At 40.1% G+C, this 17,798-nt stretch overlaps 1 protein-coding gene and 1 long non-coding RNA gene across 2 annotated transcripts; both read right to left on the minus strand.

Annotated features, from left to right (window-relative positions):
- Positions 1-546: 546 nt before the first annotated feature.
- Positions 547-4,176, minus strand: LOC110989952 (uncharacterized). Its single transcript, XR_002599724.2, has 3 exons — positions 3,915-4,176; positions 1,908-3,665; positions 547-1,626 (listed from the first exon to the last, which is right to left on the minus strand). It is a non-coding gene; the product is annotated as an uncharacterized LOC110989952 (long non-coding RNA).
- Positions 4,177-6,426: 2,250 nt separating this feature from the next.
- On the minus strand, positions 6,427-16,860 carry LOC110989967 (uncharacterized). The gene is made up of 5 exons (XM_087142558.1): positions 16,790-16,860; positions 15,969-16,154; positions 14,814-15,017; positions 7,433-14,132; positions 6,427-7,110 (listed from the first exon to the last, which is right to left on the minus strand). The coding sequence occupies exons 2-4, from the start codon at positions 16,102-16,104 to the stop codon at positions 14,005-14,007; spliced, it is 468 nt and encodes a 155-aa protein (XP_086998684.1). The 5' UTR covers positions 16,105-16,154; positions 16,790-16,860; the 3' UTR covers positions 6,427-7,110; positions 7,433-14,004.
- Between the last annotated feature and the right edge of the window lie 938 nt (positions 16,861-17,798).

The raw sequence follows: 17,798 nt of genomic DNA on the forward strand, positions 1-17,798 counted from the left end.
TTAAATGTGCACAAGATATTGGGTATAGTCACCGATGTTGGTATCGACGTTTGTCTAAAGATGGAGTTTTAGTACATGGTCTAGGTCCACCCTTTTTTCAGAGTGTAAGTAAACAACACGAACTATAGTTGGACTGAAGTCAAACTCATAGATATACCAAATACAAACCTGTTTTTTTTAATACGACAGATTTGAAAAACGACAACGAATTCGAAATATGAGATCAATAAAGGGACTTCCCTGACTGTTAAATGGTCCGTAAATCCAACTTGTGTGGAGGATACAAATGACCTATATTTACCATGAGATTTTCCAGATTTGCAGTTTCCTCTGAAGCAATACGACTCTCATTGGCATCTATACGGATGACCAGACCGACGCTCAAGAGAAATATGAGCAGAATCGTCACGCAAAAACGACCCGCCATGGCTGCTGTGAATCCTGGTCACTACTACTAGGCTATGTATTTCAAGTGACCGTTTGATACTTTAACCAGTAACATTTATCAGTTTGTGATTCAATAACGACTGTGTCCAGGCCCGTATATTACAGAATCATTGTTACAAATCAGAGCCGGAAAAATTTAATTTTGTCATGACCTGAGGCGTGACATTTTGTGATTTTATTGCTATATCCGTTTGGATGCAGTAAATTAAAAAAGCTAGAACACCTTGTGTCAAATTTCGTTTAAATGCTGCGGTATAGGCCTATTGACCAACGTAATCACGAAAGTGAAGGATAACTTTTTATATTGAGCGTGTTATTAACTGAGAAAAAGCGCTGGTAGATTGAGGAAGACAACCCCAATTCGACAACACTTTAAATTAGTTTATGGGTATGTATATAAAACTGCCGCAAACTGCTTGCTGACTTCAATGACCTAAAATACAAATCACAAACTATGACGTTTCGATCCAAGCGGAATCTTTCTTCGAGAAAGACTCTGCTAGGATCGAAACGTCAGGCCCTCCATATTGTGTAATTTTAGGTACTTCACTGAAATATATATTGGTAATTCTATCTGGATGGTAATTACATTTGACTTAGCGACGAAACCAGCATTCTAAAATAATGAGGTTGTAACAATTAAGGCGCTGCCATGTTTAATGCCATCCCACAGTTATCACCAGAAATGGGAATAGATTTAGTTCTGTACTTTCGGGGCAATTTGGAAAACAAACTTCCATTAAAAAAAATCACCCTGTAGATAAAGTAGTGAAGTACCATATATCATAAAGTAAAGGGAAATACGGTCACTCCCATCAAAGGAAAATACATTTTTACATCAAACAAAAACAGGGAATACTTTTAACTTATCTTCCAGCGGAAAGCTGCCTCATCCAAGTGTAGATAATAAAGGTGTATCATTAACAGCGGATAGACTACATTTCGTATTAATTTGACCACTGAAATTGAACTAAAAATGCTCAATACGTAGATGCAGGTGAATGAACCAAAGAAGATATTCAAAACACTCCGTTCGGATCAAAATCGATGCAGTCATTTGGTAAACATTCCTTGAGGTGGCCAACGCTTTCCACTATGTTGAGTTTCGCTGTCAAGGTGGCTGACATTAGACTCCTCACGAGTTGCATGCTTATCGAGGCTTATTTCGCGAACCGCATTCTAAGACAAGAAACGAACCAAACAAAACAAACGATTTATGATACGATTCTCCTTGGAGGTTTAACCAAAACTATCCCATTTGCTTGCTAAATATGAGTTAGCTGACGCGGAAGGTCTTGAAACCCGAAGTTTAATCTGGATTCAAGTTTTACAGAAACTCTGAAAATGAGTTTATTTCGTGAAGATCAACTGGACAAGCACGATCTTCAAGGGGATGTTCCCAGTTGTTGAATGGTAAGAAAACCCGGCTCTTTTTACGGGGATGTAACGAAGTTATCTACCTCGAGATTCCTCGGATCCGCAGCTTCCTCTAAAGTGACGTCAGTCTCGTCAGCATCGGTACGGACGACCAGACCAACACTCACAAGAATTATGACCGAAAGGCAAAAACGCCCTACCATGGCTGCTGAGAATCCTCGTCGTTTATACACGGAAACTACGATGTGAATTCAACCTCGATGTTTCATGTAGTAACGATTTTCGTTTTTAAATAACTTCCCGGTCGTAATATAACATCCGGACCAATTAAGCAAACTTCAGCCTAATTTTAGGCTGAACCTTTTATGACTGTAACGTTTCATAATGCATGTCTAATCTACTTGGCTAACTAAAAATACGATTAATTTCATGCATGAATTCGGAGTCTGTCAAAGCAAAATCACCGCATTATTTCAGGAGTGACATCTTTAGTCGTACATCTTAGGCCTACACATGTTTAAATGTCATTGAATACGAAACATTGTACGACGGAGATTATCTGACTTTGTAGTTGAGCGATTTTATCATTCCATTATGCAACAGAGCTTCTCATTGCTCGGTCATATGAGATACAATCTGCCTTCATTTTATGTAAGACCGAGGTGGAGAACACTGAGAACGAGGAGTGGAGCAACACCAGATCGAGGTGGAGCATGCTATGAGCGAGAGCGGGAAAAAAAAACAGAGGTTGAGAGAACGGTAGACGGGAAAGGTGACCACGTGGGACAAAGTGTGTCATATGCATATTATGCTCATCTTGCACAAGAGACCGACTGTACGCTTTCTGAACGTAATATGCATGATGATGCACGTCGTTCTACGTGGTCCCCTGGTTCCGTCTGCCTTGGTTGAGCACAAAATAAGGAGTTCAGTACCACCTGACTGAAAGGGAAACGTCAGTTCACAAGGAAAGACCACATTCAAAATGAGACGTCCAGGAATACTATCTGATTTTTTAAGTAATACTTTAGTGTGAAAATGAATAGCAATTCCATACGGAGGTTGCTAACATTTGACTTTACAGCGTGAGTTACATTTTGATTGCTATAAACACTTACTAATAAATATGCATCACAGCAGGTGTGCATGTCCAATTAGTTTTTAAAATGTTTTTTAATTGAGCATTTGCCTTCAAATCAGATTGATTGACGCAATTATTCTCTGGCCTGTTTAATGATAATTGAAACCCTCATTAGAAATTACATGATTTGGTTCTCGAACCTAAACTAGTGAGACTTTTGGCTAAAAATGAGTTATCTTGCCTGTTAAATGTCAGCTCCCAACTCTTGCCAGAAATGGCAAGTTTGGGGTCCATACACTGAAATCAAAACCAAGTTTAATAATAGAGATCTTCACAAAGAACTCCAAATTTACGCAGTTAAGATATTGTGTTCCTAAAACTAAGGCAAACTTTCCTTATATCAGGTAATACAATTAAATTATAATGGAATAAAAATAAATTTATTATGTTTTAAGAATCCGACTAATGTCTAATGCAATTGAAGGATCAAGGGTTAAATGGAGCAGCAAAGATATTGCAATGTACATCGTGTCCTGTATTTGAGTATTAATACTCGAAATCAAGTACAAGTCAATACATTTATTACTCTGCGTTGTGCTCTGGCGTGATTCCATATTTAGCTTGAAGCACGTGACCTCTTTAGTGCCCGCATCTCAGCCGTCTCTTGAACCTCGCTTCTGCGTAGAGGGTATTCCTTAAAACGGAGGTACTTAGATGCCTCCCGGTTAGCAGGTGCAAAATTGCGGTAGAGAAGCCAACCCTACAAGAGGGGGAAAGCAGAGGTTTTGTCATTACCCACAGAAAATCAAGTCACTGTAGACACCTGCTCAATGCACGCGGGTCGACACACGCAGGCTCATGAGCTAAGAGTGACCTCAACATTAAAACTATAATTGGACAGGAATCAATTCTGTACACCAACTATAAATCTGTTTTCGCACACGTTAGTTTCACAATGGCTGCATCCCAATGTTGTTGCCGTCCTTAAATATGAAAAAGAATTATTTACCTGTACATTTTTCAGCTTTGCGGTTTCCATTCGAGCGTAACTGCCCTCTTCTTCAACTTTTTTAGGGACAACAAGACCAACGCTCAGGAGGAATATGACAAGAAGTGTCAGGCTAAAACAATGCGCCATGGCTGCTGGGGATCCTCGTTGTCTCCTCAAAATATGCTTTATTTCAGCCAATGCCTCAGCAAGTAAGAAGTATTAGTGATCACCCAACGTTCATGTTCACATTTATGTACCCAGTTGTCAGAGTCATAGCGGGCAAGCTGGACACATAAATGTATATTTTTGCCCTCAGGTTGACATTTTAGGATTGAAATACTGTATCCTTTTGGAATAAAGTTCTAAACAAAAGGCGTAAATATGTGTTTTAATGTCACGGCAGATTACATGTAATAATGGGTTAATTTGCTATTGGGGAGGGCTTAAATTACCCTTTACAAAAATGCACTCCTCACGCCATCTGTTGTCAGCTGTTAGCTGCATTCAATCGTTTCTAATTGCGTTTTTCCCAGAGTTGGCAGAAATTCTGAGGACTTTCTTCAAAATCAACGGACAGATCTGTTCAGAGGAAGTTTCAAAACAGTGTCCCCTGTTGGACCCCACATTGTGGATTATGCTTTTTGCTGCACCTAAAGCGTAGTACACGTCTGGAAACAATTACCAGAACATGTCTAATTAACCAGTATTAATGATCCTGGAAAGTTTCTGGCTGCTAACATTTATCGTTGGAGTAGTGGTGGGTAATCAGGGCATATGAATCTCTATTATTCGCCTCATTTTCGGGTTGACATTTAAGGATTGAAATTGTTGTATCCTTTTGGAATAAAGTTTAATTCTGAAATGAATGCATAAAAATGTATTTTGATGTCACCACAGATTACATGTTATAACTTGGCAGGTTAATTTTAGGAAAGGGGGGTAGGAGGCTCATTTACATGATGAAACTGCACCGCTCTCGCCTTCTGTCAATAAATGTTGGCTGCATTCAATCAATCTCAAAGTGATGTTGCTGTTTTACAGTGATATTTTATTTCACTCTGCAGATGATCAGATCAATGGAAACTACATTTTTAGTATCGGCAAGTGTAGAGTTCGAATATATCAAGAAAGCTCCATTCACCAGCATTTGAATGATATTGATAATTGTGCTTTTAAACTGATCAATTAAACTAGAGCAAGCACTGTCGTGACATTTACATTAAATCCATCAACATGTTAAGACTTATTAAACGAAATTTTAGTAATTGCTCAACTACCGTCTTGAAGAAACTGTATACATCTATTCCTCTCATTTGTTATAAACGGGTCGTCACCAATGGTTTTTCAGGCAACGGAATCGCGAAAACCATTCGTTGTAACAGGAATTTCGTAGAATGCCATTTCGCTTTAACAGGTTTTTCCCCATAGAGATGTGCACGTTTTAGCTGGGACCACGGACTTTTTTTTTATAAACCGGAATTTCTTTATAGCCGATTTCGTAATAAAGAGAGTCGACTGTATTGCTCTCATCCAATCTCAAGTGGATTACATTTTATTGTTTTACATTTATTTTCGATTTCCATTTTCTTATTCACACTCACAGCCAAATTGGAGTCAAGTGAGTGTTCAAACAGAGCGATTTGCTTCTGGCTCTAATAAAGAATATGGGAGTTTCAAGTTAAAAGTCGTATGACTGTACTCCTGGTGTGTGTATGTGAGGACTCTTAGTCGGTATCACGTGACTTTTAAAACGGAATGATTTTAGACATAGATGGTGAACTCCATTTCAACTGAGCCTGACTCCGATTAGGCTATACTCTGCTTATAAACTTTGTGTTATTTTATTGTTTTTAAGTTAGTTGTCTTAAATCGTACTTTTTCCGGGAAGTTGTTCAGCATGGACTGTACAGTCTTTGCTTAATCCCTTGACATTGTCAGACATTGATAACTAAGTGCATGGCGGGTTTCTCGGAGAGTCGATAAAAATCGAAATGTGGGTATGAATAATCGCTGTGGACACTGCGCAGATCAGTTGAATGGGGTGGCCTTATCAAGCAGACACTGTCAACTGTCTGCTTAGTGCCCAGGGATATTGTAACGGCCCATAAAACTCTTGAGGGCCTTCTTCAAGACCAAATGATGGAGCGGTTTATATAGAGAATTGTCAAACGGGTGTCTCTTGTTGGAGCGATGTGGTTAAAGGCGAAGGGGCCAGGGGCGGGGTGGAAATAGGGCAGATTGTCTGTAAAGCGGAGGAACACAATAAAACGCAGTGCATTCGAATTCACCCAACTAGCAGGCACAGTACGCAATGTGTATCAAGGGCCCACGAAAAAAATAGGGGGGGGGGCCTAAAGAAAACGAAGAGTGGAGAAACAATAGACCGGGTGGAAGAGGCTTAGAGCGAGGAGTTGAAAAATAGCCAGAGGTTATGTGAAGACATTATACGGGGAGTTAACGCGGGGGGGGAAGACATCAGTTAACAAGGAAAGACTGCATTCAAAATGAGAAGTATAGGAACGCGATCTGATTCGTTTGAGGAATATTTTAATGTGACAATGAATGGTAATCCCATACAGAGGTTGATGACATTGACTTAAATAGCGTGAATTACATCTGATTGCCAGTAACACTGACTAACAAATATATTACAGCAGATGTGATTGCGTAAGTCCTTTCCAGAACTTTTTTAAATGAGCATTAGCCTTCAAATCAGATTGATGTAACGAATTTTCTGGCCTGTTTAATGCCAACCACCAGCTGTCCCCCGAAATGTCACGTTTTTCGTTCTACACGCTTCAATAATAGCCAAATTGGAACTAGTCCTCGCAATGAACTCAAGGTTTAAATTAAGCCAACTTCATCTCAACGAGAAATCCAATGACAATAATAATGGAATAAAAATAAATTTGACATCTTTCAAGAATCGGGCTACTGCAACTGTAGGATCCAGGGTTACGTGCAGCAGCAGAAATCTTGCAGTGTACATAGTTACTGTATGTTAGTACGTAAACACTAATCGAGTACAAGTCAATACACTTATTACTCTGCGTTGTGCTCCTGATATTTAATTTGAAACACTAAACCGCTTCTTTGATGCCAGCATCTCATCCGTCTTTGGAACCCTCCTTCTGCGCTTAGCGACATCATCCCGCATGAAGCCCTTTGATGACTCTAAGTTAGCAGGTTCAAAACCGCGGAGGCGATTCTCAAGCTGCAAAGGGGGGGGGGAGACAAAGATTCTGTCGATATTTTACCAGTGAAAATCCACTCACAGTGGACACCTCAATTCTGTTGAGTTGTTCAATGCACGCGGGTCAACACGCGCGAGCTCAGGAGCTAAAAGTGACCTCAATATCCAAATCATAATAAGACAGGAATCAAACTTTTCACCAATTTTGAATTTGTTTTTGTTGACGTCAGATTTCAAAGTGGCTGAGTTTAGGACGGCAGTAGGGATCGTTAAAAGACATCTTAATGGTTTAATCCAAAAATAAAAAGCTCTTTTATAAGATAAACGCGGAACAATTATTTACCTGGAGATTTTTCAGCTTTACGGTTTCCATTCGAGCGTAACTGCCCTCTTCTTCAACTTTTTTAGGGACAACAAGACCGACGCCCAGGAGGAATATGGCAAGAACTGTCAGGCTAAAACAATGCGCCATGGCTGCTGGGAAGCCTCGTTGTCTCCTCAAAATATGCTTTATTTCAGCCAATGCCTCAGCAAGTAAGAAGTATCAGTGATCACGCAACGTTCATGTTCACATTTATATACCTACTCGTCGGAGTCGTAGTGGGCAAGCTGGACACATAAATGCATATTCTTGCGTCATTTGGGGATTGACATTTTAGGATTGAAATGCTGTACTCTTTGGGATAAAGGTTAATTCTGTACAGAAGGCGTGCAAATGCGTTTTTAATTTCACGGCAGATCACTATGTAATAAATTCTCAGGTTAATTGCCCCTTTGTTCTTTCTCTTTTTTTGGAAGTTGGGGTTAAATTCACGTTACGAAACTGCACTGCTCAAACCTTCTGTCATCAGATGTTGGCTGCATTCAATCAATGTCGAAGCCATATCGCTATTTTACAATCTGATTTAAACCTCACTCTGCAGGTAGTCAGATCAACGGAAACCATCTTTTAATGTTGGTAAGTGTAAAATTATGAATTAAGAAAGCTCATATTCCCAGCATTTGTACCATATTGATAGCAATGTATTATATAACACTGACTACTACTTGTGAAAATATTGAAGAAATGTGATAACTGATAAATTGAATTGGAGCAAGCACTGTTAGAACATTTACATGAAGTCTATCAACATGTTAGGACTTGTTAAACGACATTTTAGCAATTCCTCAAACTACCATCTTGAAGAATCGGTATATTTCTCTCATCCGATCTTGATCAGATTACTCACGCATAGCGTGGGATCCTTTAAGACTAAACCATTCTCACGTAATAGAACGTGGTTTTGTCTGCAGAGATTGGCACACAAACTACAACACTGTAGTTAATCGTTTATGCTGCACTGACTTTCAAAAGAGAAGAAAGTTTTTTTCTCTGTTCGGTTATGTCTTTCGAAAATGCTAATAACGTCATTAGCATTAAGTCTCTTAAAACGTTTCATCCAGCTTCAAGAACTGGGCACAATGATAAAAGTCTCAAACGTTACCTACCTTTTGCCCGTATTGATTGCTTAATTAATTCAGATATTCGTTTTCATTTGTAGGTCTACCGAGTGGAATAGTCTTCCCGAATATGTTGTTTAAAATTTTTTGTCATTCATTTATACATTTTATTTTGATCTTCATTTTCTTAACCTTTGTGTTATTATATCTGTAATTTTACCTTAAAGTGTACTTTTTAATCCGGGAAGTGGCTCAGGATGGTTTGTACGGTCTTCGTCATAACCTTTGGCATTGTCGGAAATTGATAAATAAGTAGCACTAAATGAGTTTCTCGGAGAGTTGGAAAAGTTGGCTTGTGCGTACTCGCTATCAAAACAATGATTATTCGTGCGCATGATTCAAACGCTTGAAGTGTGCGCGTGAATAATCGTTGTGGCCACTGCGCAGGTCAGTTGAATGGGGTGGATTTATCCAGCAGACATTGTCAGCGCTGTCTTCAGTACCAAAGGATATTGTAACGACCCACGAAAACTTTGAGGGCCTTCTTCAAAACCAATTGACGGAGCGACGTATAGAGAGAGTGGTCAAACGATTGTCTATATTTAGAGCAAAGTGGTTTAGGGCGAAGCGGTCACGGGCGAGGTTGAAGTAGGGTGGAGTGACTGTATAGCGGAGGAACAATATATAAACCCAATGCGTTCGAATTTACCCAACTGGCAGACACAGTAGGGAAAGTGTGTCAAGGGCCCATGAAAGATATTGGACGAGACTTGGAGCGAGGAATGAAAAAACAGCCAGAGGTTGGGTGAAAACATTACAGTGAGTTAACGCGGGGGTAGACGTCAGTTAACAAGGAAAGACTGCATTCAAAGAGAACTCGAGGAACGCGATCCGATTCGTTTGAGGAATGTTTTACTGTGACGATGAATGGTAATTCTATACTGAGGTTGATGACATTTGACTTTACAGCGTGAATTACGTTCTGATTGCTAATAACACTGACTAGTCAAGTGAGAATGTGTCAGTCCTTTCCAGAACCTTTTCAAAATGAGCATTGGTCTTCAAATCAGATTGATGTAACGAATTTTCTGGCCCGTTTAATGCCAACCACCAGCTGTCCCAAGAAATGTCATGTTTTTTGCTCTGTACGCTCAATAAAAGCCCATTTGGAATAACAAGGTCCCTGCAATGAACTAAGATTTACGCATTTGAAGAATAAGGTTTCTTCGGTTAAGGCAAATTCATCTCAACAGGAAATCCAATCACAGTCACAATGGAATAAAACTTAATACAGTATGTTTCAAAAATCGGACAAATGATGTCTGATGCAATTGTAGGATCCGGGGTTAAATGGAGAAGCAGAGATATTGCAATGTACATTGTCAAACAGTCCTCGAAGCACGTAGTCCCTTCTTTGTTCGCAGTATCCTATCCGTCTCTTGAACTGCGTAACTACTCTCTTCAACTTCTGCACGGTCGGCAAGATCGACGCTCAGGAGAAATATCACTAAAGCCGGCTAAAATATCCCGCCATGGCTGCAGGAAATGCGGGTCGTCTCCTCCAAATATGCTTTATTTCAGCGAATGCCTCAAAGTAAGAAGTAGTAGTGGTCACGCAACGTACATGCTCACATGTATAAACCTAATCGTCGAAGTCATAGTGGGAAATCTGGACACATAAATGTATATTTTTGGCTCATTTTGGGGTTGACATTTTAGGATTGAAATACGGTACCCTTTTGAAATAAAGTTTTATTCGTAACAGCAGGTGTGGACTTGTCTTTGTAATGTCACTGGAGATTTCGGGAGACCTTAACAGGAAACCGCACTGCTCAATCCTTCTGTCATTAGATGTTGGTTGCATCCAATCAATTTCAAATAACGTTTCACGGAGAGTTGGCAAAAATTGGCATGTGCTTCTATAATTGACATCAAAACAACAACCACTTCTTGAAGTGTGCATACTTCACATAATGATTTATTCTTGCGCACACTTAAAACTCCCGAAATGTGCGCATGAATAATCTTTGTAGTCACTGCGCAGGTCAGTTGAATGGGGTAGGCCTATGTAGCAGACAATTTAGGTGCTGTGATCAGGACCCATGGATATTATGATTGCCCATGAAAACACCGAGGACCTCTCACAAATGACAGAGCTGCTTATAGAGAGTTGCTACACCAGTGTCTCAATTGGAGCCAAAACGGTGGTTTATGCGTCAATGCACGTGGACAATTTGCACACAATAGGTGCATGCTGTTGCACATATAATGAACAGCCATTTTGATTCCAAAGTCTGGAGTTGGTGGTACTCGATGCACGTATGGCTCTGCCAACTAAGGGCTAGCCATAAAGTAAACCTGAAACCTCTTTTAATTTATGGCTTTGACAAATTTCAAATGAACTGGTTGGTTATGCAAATTTGAATATGCAATATCATTTAGGAAATTATTATCTTTGTAGATTGTGATTGCAGTTTATGTTACTTTAATGCAATCTTGTTGTTTTGTTATTACTTGTGACTGTAATATTGATGAATGCAATAACTTACAGTTTGTAACAAGCCAATGGAAAGCAAATTTCTATGTGAATTTTTGCATGGGCAATAATACATTTGAATATTGAATCTTATACGTGTAGCGTAGTGCACGTCTTGAAACAGTAATATCTAGCGCTCTGAAAATTGCTTGTAGTGCCTTGTTTGACGAAAATCCCAGAGACGATTGATAGAAGGTGCCATTGCAACACTAAATTAGACCTGAGGCCTAATGGTAAGTACAGTCATTTGCAAAAGTTTAGGGTCACCCCTAGAAAATGCATTAACCTGAAAGAAAACCGAATCAATCATGGCAACTTATGTTTATTTTCAGCGTTATTTGTAACGTAGGTACCTTGGTTGAACATTTTTGACTACATTTCCATGATTTGAAATGTTAACAGTCCAATATTCAGTTTTCCCTCCTTTATTTCTGATTGCTTAGACTGGCTTTTTTTTACCCATGCTGCCTTACAGACAAAATGTCATACAAGACCTGCCTTTGCAAAAAGGTTCATTCAAATTGGTATATAGCACTACACTGATGTTAAGCACCACTGTAAAACATGATAAGTAATCATACAATGAGACAGTGTAATGCAGGCCCAGTGACAGAAATACCAATAAAATTCCAGGTGGTCTTAAACTTTTGCACATGACTGTAATGACTGTTCGCCAGCGCATTATAACGCGAAATCACGATATCTGTTCAGTAAATACAGGAAGAGGAATGCCAAATCAGTAAAAGTTGAGTACTCAACACAGTGTTGGTAATGAGAATGATGGTAAGGTGCTTTACAAAGTACTCATCAGGAAACAGCCCCGGACGGCAGGAAACCAACGTTTTTCCTCAGTATTGAAGTGTCAATACTAATATTGCATAACCGCCTTTCTTATCAAAGGAACTGAAGAAATCAATTACCGGTACAAAATGTATAGGCATTTGTATAGAGAAACAAAATTTCCATCCCAATGTCTCGCCACTTGTTGGACACGCGACGAAGGCGCGCCTGTTATTATTATGCGTTATCATTGGGCCCGTAATTAGTATACCTCAGACTATCTCAGCGTTTGAATACAATCCATGCCAGCCATTGCTGGTGTAAAACTGCTAGCTAATTAAACATAATATAGTAAAAGTTGAGTGACCTACTCACATGTTGCAAGTTAATCAAGTCACTGCATGTATAACTAGATACTGAATTATAACTTCCAGATATTAGCAACAAAGAAGCATTACCTGGTGAAACACAATACTGTGAGTGACCCTGTTACATGTTGCAACGGTTTATGAGGTCACAGCATGAACACGGGCCCAGATCCTTGGTATGCCTTCCAACCATTCACTTATTATGTGTATAAAACTGACCAAGAGTTAAACTTAAAACAAATCCTGGACGCTAAATGGGCAACAGAGGGCAGAAATTGAATCGATCAGTACAAGCAAAACTGGGTTGAGAAGGTAATTGTACCGACCAGCCGGGCGAGGATAATGGACAGCCAAACTTGCCAAAGCCCCAAAGAGCTAATACCTTTCTTTCTTTCTTTTCTTTAACAGCTGATTTAGGATTGGCCAAAGGGCTTTGGCCCGTTTGGATCGAACTGCCTGATGTATTTTATAGTTGTCCACATATATTTTTCTGGGACACTTTGACAGGTGTACATTTCATGCAACACTGATAACGTGGAGCTGTTGATTTCATCATCGCGTCGTGAGTCGTAAAATGAGAAGCTCAAAATTGGTTACTGAGCTGCGTAAACGTGTCAGGATGAAGATCAAATCCACAAATAACCTCCCAAACTCCGCCTTATTGCAAAATTAATATCGTCCAGATGCACGCATTCGAAACACGGACTAAACGATTCGTAGAAAATAGGTCACTGAAATGCTGTTTCCCAAAGTAATATTGCTCTTTCTCTCAACCAAAGGATTCTGCATTGGAAATTTATATAGGCGGCTTGCTTTTCAACCAGGTTTGCCAAACGTTTATTGGGCGAGATTTCAAGCAGAAATTCTGCAAACCCTTTGCCGGTGTCTTCAACTTAAACGGTGCATTTGCATGGCAGTTAGGGAAAGGGGACGCTTACCACCTGCAAAGATGAAACGAAAAAGGGAAGAAAATGCAGAAGAAATAAAAAGGGATCAAATCTACAATTTGCAGAAGCACTACAAACAAAGAAAAGGTCAAGAATAGGGATGGAACCGCCATTCTGAGGAAAAACAACAGATATTTGAAAAAAAAATAACAAGAGCAAAAGACATGAATGTAGGTGAAATAGCAAATTAACCAAAAAAACGTGACCGCTCTACAACACTGAATAGTTCATTGATTCGGTACTGATGAGTGGCTCACTATTCGCAGAAAACTTTCCGCTGATTAAAGTTGTTCCTCCCCGGTCCCACCCCCCATAATTTACTAGCGACATTCTTGACGCTCCTTTCATAGAAATCTCTGTAAGGCTTCTAAAATGTATCGCTTTGCCATGGCTACCGTCACTACAGTGGATAGCATCGTATTTTAAACAGCTTTGACCTCGTCGAAGAATAAAAGAATGATACTACAATGGAGTGGGTTTGTTACATGCGTTCAGGGAAATCTGAAATCATTCCTTTTTGTTTTTGTTGTATAAGTTTGTAAATTAAGTAAAAAAGACTGAGGAAATGGTTTTCGATTCTGACTTAATTCCTCAAAGTTCTCAGGTAAAGAAAACTACTTAAGGGCATGCATGGTGCCCTCACGGGCGACTTGGTTATTGCCTGTATGGAGGGCGCTCTGGTAAAATTATGTTGCCCATCGGTTGTAAGAATCTATCATGTGTTAATAGTTTGTGGCCAGGGATTACTCGGGATGACATAGTGCGCATCAGTTGAATTGGACTTTCTCTGTGATTTGTGAATATAGTAAAACGTGACATCTGTCGTTCCCCAACAGTGGATTTTTTAACACGGTCGGTTAAACTTCCCCGCGCTCAAGTCGTCTTTCACGTTCGTTGGCAGAGACACAGAGATGTAGCTGTCGCAAGAGCCAGCCTGGATCCGGTAGTTACTGCTAAAGTCGCCCAATGGTCCTGTGGAAATGATTCCCAAGATAGAGCACGTAGAGCATGACGATTTTTTGAGAGAGGGTCGGTTGCTTGGAGAAAAAGGAGCCGGGCGAAGGGCTTACTAGTGTTCCAAAATAATCTTTACATTATCACTTTCTTGGTAAGAAGTTTCGGACAGGGTGAATTATAAGGCAGTTTTGTTTTCCTGGTGAGAAATTCCAAACAGGGTTGTCGACATAAAAAAGATTTCCCCCTCTGTCTGAGTCACAAGTGATATTGCCAAATTTTCCCTCCAAAAAAAAAAATACAGCGCTGAAGTATTATTCTGAACCACCGTTTCATTGGACATAGTTCATGTTAGCTCAAGGTCTTTGTTACTGTGAAGCTAGTGCCGCGTCATCTACTTTAAAATTCCAGACCATTTATAAAATCAGAGTCTACCAACGTTTAGCCTTAAACCCGGGCTCATTTGGAGCAGAGCCTCAAAGTACAAGTTACCTTCAAGTGTAGAATATTTGGCCTAATTAGATACAGTCTACACGGCAGTTCATGTTGGCCTTGTTTCCAACACTTGTAGATCGGATTGCAGAGTAGTAGCCTCGTTCAAAGTGGTAGAAAGTGCAACACAGCTGTGCCACGGCGCTGTATAGCTATAAAGATATCACTATTGATCTACAAAATCTTGAGCAAAGACTAGTTACTCACCCACTGCGAAATACGCGGTGAATCCTGGGCGCATCTTCTGAACCGGACATATGTATTCATGTAGTATGGTGTGAAGCGTAACCACTGCGCCCTCATGCACGAAGCGGCTGTTCTCCGATCTGTAGACGGTCGTTACTTCCACGGCGTAATCAACAAAACCCTTGTCGCTTTCCTTGTGAGCGGCCCGCACCGTGCCGTAGAAAACTTGGGAGGAAGGAGGGAAGACCGTAGAGGATTTCATTAGCTATAAAGCCTTACCAGGCGAAATCAACTGATTTCGGAAAAGATTTTTGAGAGATTGAGTAATCGCAGATCCTGCCTTTTTGTTTGAGACTGGAGCAACTCCTTGCTGCACAACTTTCAAGTAAATAATTTACACAGATGCTTGAAGGAGCAACTGTGCAGAATGTGAAAGAATAAACGTATTGACCTTTCAAGCTGTATACTGAAAAAAAAAACTGCATAAATTGTCAACAAAGTTGTGGCAAGTTGTACTTAATTGCTGAAAAAAAATTGCCAGCACTTTCAAATGTGACGTATGGGACTATGCTGTACCAGTAAACCTTGCTCATTTGATCACTCCATACAAATAGTTTAAAACAAAGCCATTTTCAACATGCAGATTGCCTTTCGTCCCGATTTCCTTTCGGAGTCAACTGGTTCGCTTCACTTTATAGTTGATAAATTGCAACACACCCCTCATTATTACAGGATAGCTGCAATAGATTTTTGTGATCACAAACCTCCAAAATACACCTTTGTGTCTCAGTTAACCTTATTTTGAACTTTTATTTCATTATTTCATTTTTTTATGCTAAAGCGTATTTCCATATTCATGAGCCAAGTTGTGTTGTCATCTCAGGAAGAAGCCTCGATGTAACATGGTCTGTACACAAAAATATCCTCCACTTTTGCAGATTTTGCTGGACTCCTTTTTCTTTTCTTTTTCTTTGCTGATTTGTTGTTGTTCATTTGCAGAGCAATAAGAAAACATCAATCCCTCACTCAGAAAGATTTTCAGCTTGCGTAAATTGTCCCACATACAGTAAACACGTGTTCGAAGGTGTTCGTCACCGTTCGTCTGTGTAAAGCAACCTTTACTGAAATGTAGTGATTACCCTCAGTCATAGACAAAAACAGCATAGAGGTCCTTACTGTTTACGAAGCGGCTATCACAGAGCGTGGAGTGGGTGTCTGGCCAAGAACAGGTGTACGAGCATCTTCTAGCAGAAGAACGGCATGCCAGACCCAGCACTACCAGCAGGACGAGCAACATGGATTTGACTCCCATGTTGAGGTAATGTATCTCAGGATCAGGCAAGTCCAAGTGAAATCTCCAAACCTTCAAAGAACAAAGAGTAAAGGGACCAATAATTGGTCCAGCATTCTTGGATGCTCTTTGTTCTGTTTGTCAGTTCCGTAAGTCTTTTACCCCTTTAATGTTGTCATTTTCTATCCAACTGTTTGGTCAGAAGCGACCCATGACTAATACAGAGAGCCTTATTCTTTATTATATAAAGTCTACAGTAGATTTGTGCAGTTTATAACCAGGCGTTCTCCGTCCCCTAGACGCAGACAGAAAGCTTGCACATGCGTTGTGTCGCTTGCAGGAAACTTTGACTGTTAGTGCTCATGAGGTGGTGAAACCAGTCACTGCTTTGATAGAGTTTCAGAGCAGGTTGATCGGAAGCCCGACTGATAGGATATGCAGACTTACCCCTAAACATGGATGTCTCCCGTTAAATATGCACCCATGGAGTTTGAATCTTGCAACTATATCGTGAGAACATAGCTACTGTTCTTCCTAATAATTGTAACAAAGGGCTAGCTATTGCATTTCATAATTCACTTCAAAGTCCATGTAGGGAAAGGTTAACTTTTTTGAGATAGAAAAGGAATCAGCCAAGATATAAATGAGCCATTATATCAAGAAGAGAGGACTTAATGAGAATGACGGCTTCATAGTGTTGTATCTTACCTGGCAACGTTGGGAGACCGAAATGCTGTGCCCCTGCGAATCTGTCAGCAGAAAAGCACCTGTTGCAATCTGGGGCCGGTTTATATAAGATTAGTGCCCACTAGCCAAATCCAGATGGAAAGTCAATTAATCGAGCAGAGGATATTTGAGACTTTTATTAACAGATTTTACCATTTGTGTCTGGCGCATGAAATGCAACACTCCATCTGGCTATCGGCTTCAAAGTGAGGACGCCGATGACAGACTTTCTAAAGCTGGAAAATAAGTTTGGCCCTGAAATCAGAATATGTTGGACCTTGTTTTTGTGATACATGATACACATAGCCGATCTTACGTGAACGGGGTGTTAACTTGACCATCAGGCCTCCGGGATATATTGAACTACGAAGGACAGACCAATTGTGCCTGCTAAATCGCGTGACCTATAGTGGGTATCAAGCCCCATAGCAACGTGTATTTTGAGTGTTCTTTACAAACAACACAGCCAAGTTAGGGTTAAGTGCCATGTACATCAGTACTTGGAGTGAAGTACCTACCTTCGGCTTTACTTCTGGTAAATAATACTTATGAAACATTTTGCTTTTGGGAAGCTGGTTTTTTTTTTGGGGGGGGGGTTGATATTTGGGTGCCCACTGTAGGTCACGTGACACGTGACTTAGCTGACGCAATCTGTCTATTGATGCTGCGCGATAATGATATTTTCTATTTTCACAAAATCAGTATCAAAATTACCAAAACGAGTTGGTAGAAAGTCCTAAAGGCTAAGTTTCTGAAACGAGAATGTACTGTGTGAGGCAATTTCAGAAAATGTCGACGAGGTGGACTCCGCTCGGTTAGTCGTTTGTTTAGCTTTTTGAGGCCTGACAAAAACTGATATTCTCATCACCTTCAAGCTTCCGTGATTTTTAATAACGTTGCCTCAAACGATTTACCAGCGATATGTGTGATTCAATCCAAAGTAAAACAAAATGAGAATAAAACAAGGCCAAGTCGTCGAGCGATCTCAA

The sequence above is a fragment of the Acanthaster planci genome, linkage group LG10 (genome assembly GCF_054643075.1).
Source record: "Acanthaster planci isolate LZ-2023a linkage group LG10, COTS_SCS, whole genome shotgun sequence".
Classification (NCBI taxonomy): domain Eukaryota; kingdom Metazoa; phylum Echinodermata; class Asteroidea; order Valvatida; family Acanthasteridae; genus Acanthaster; species Acanthaster planci.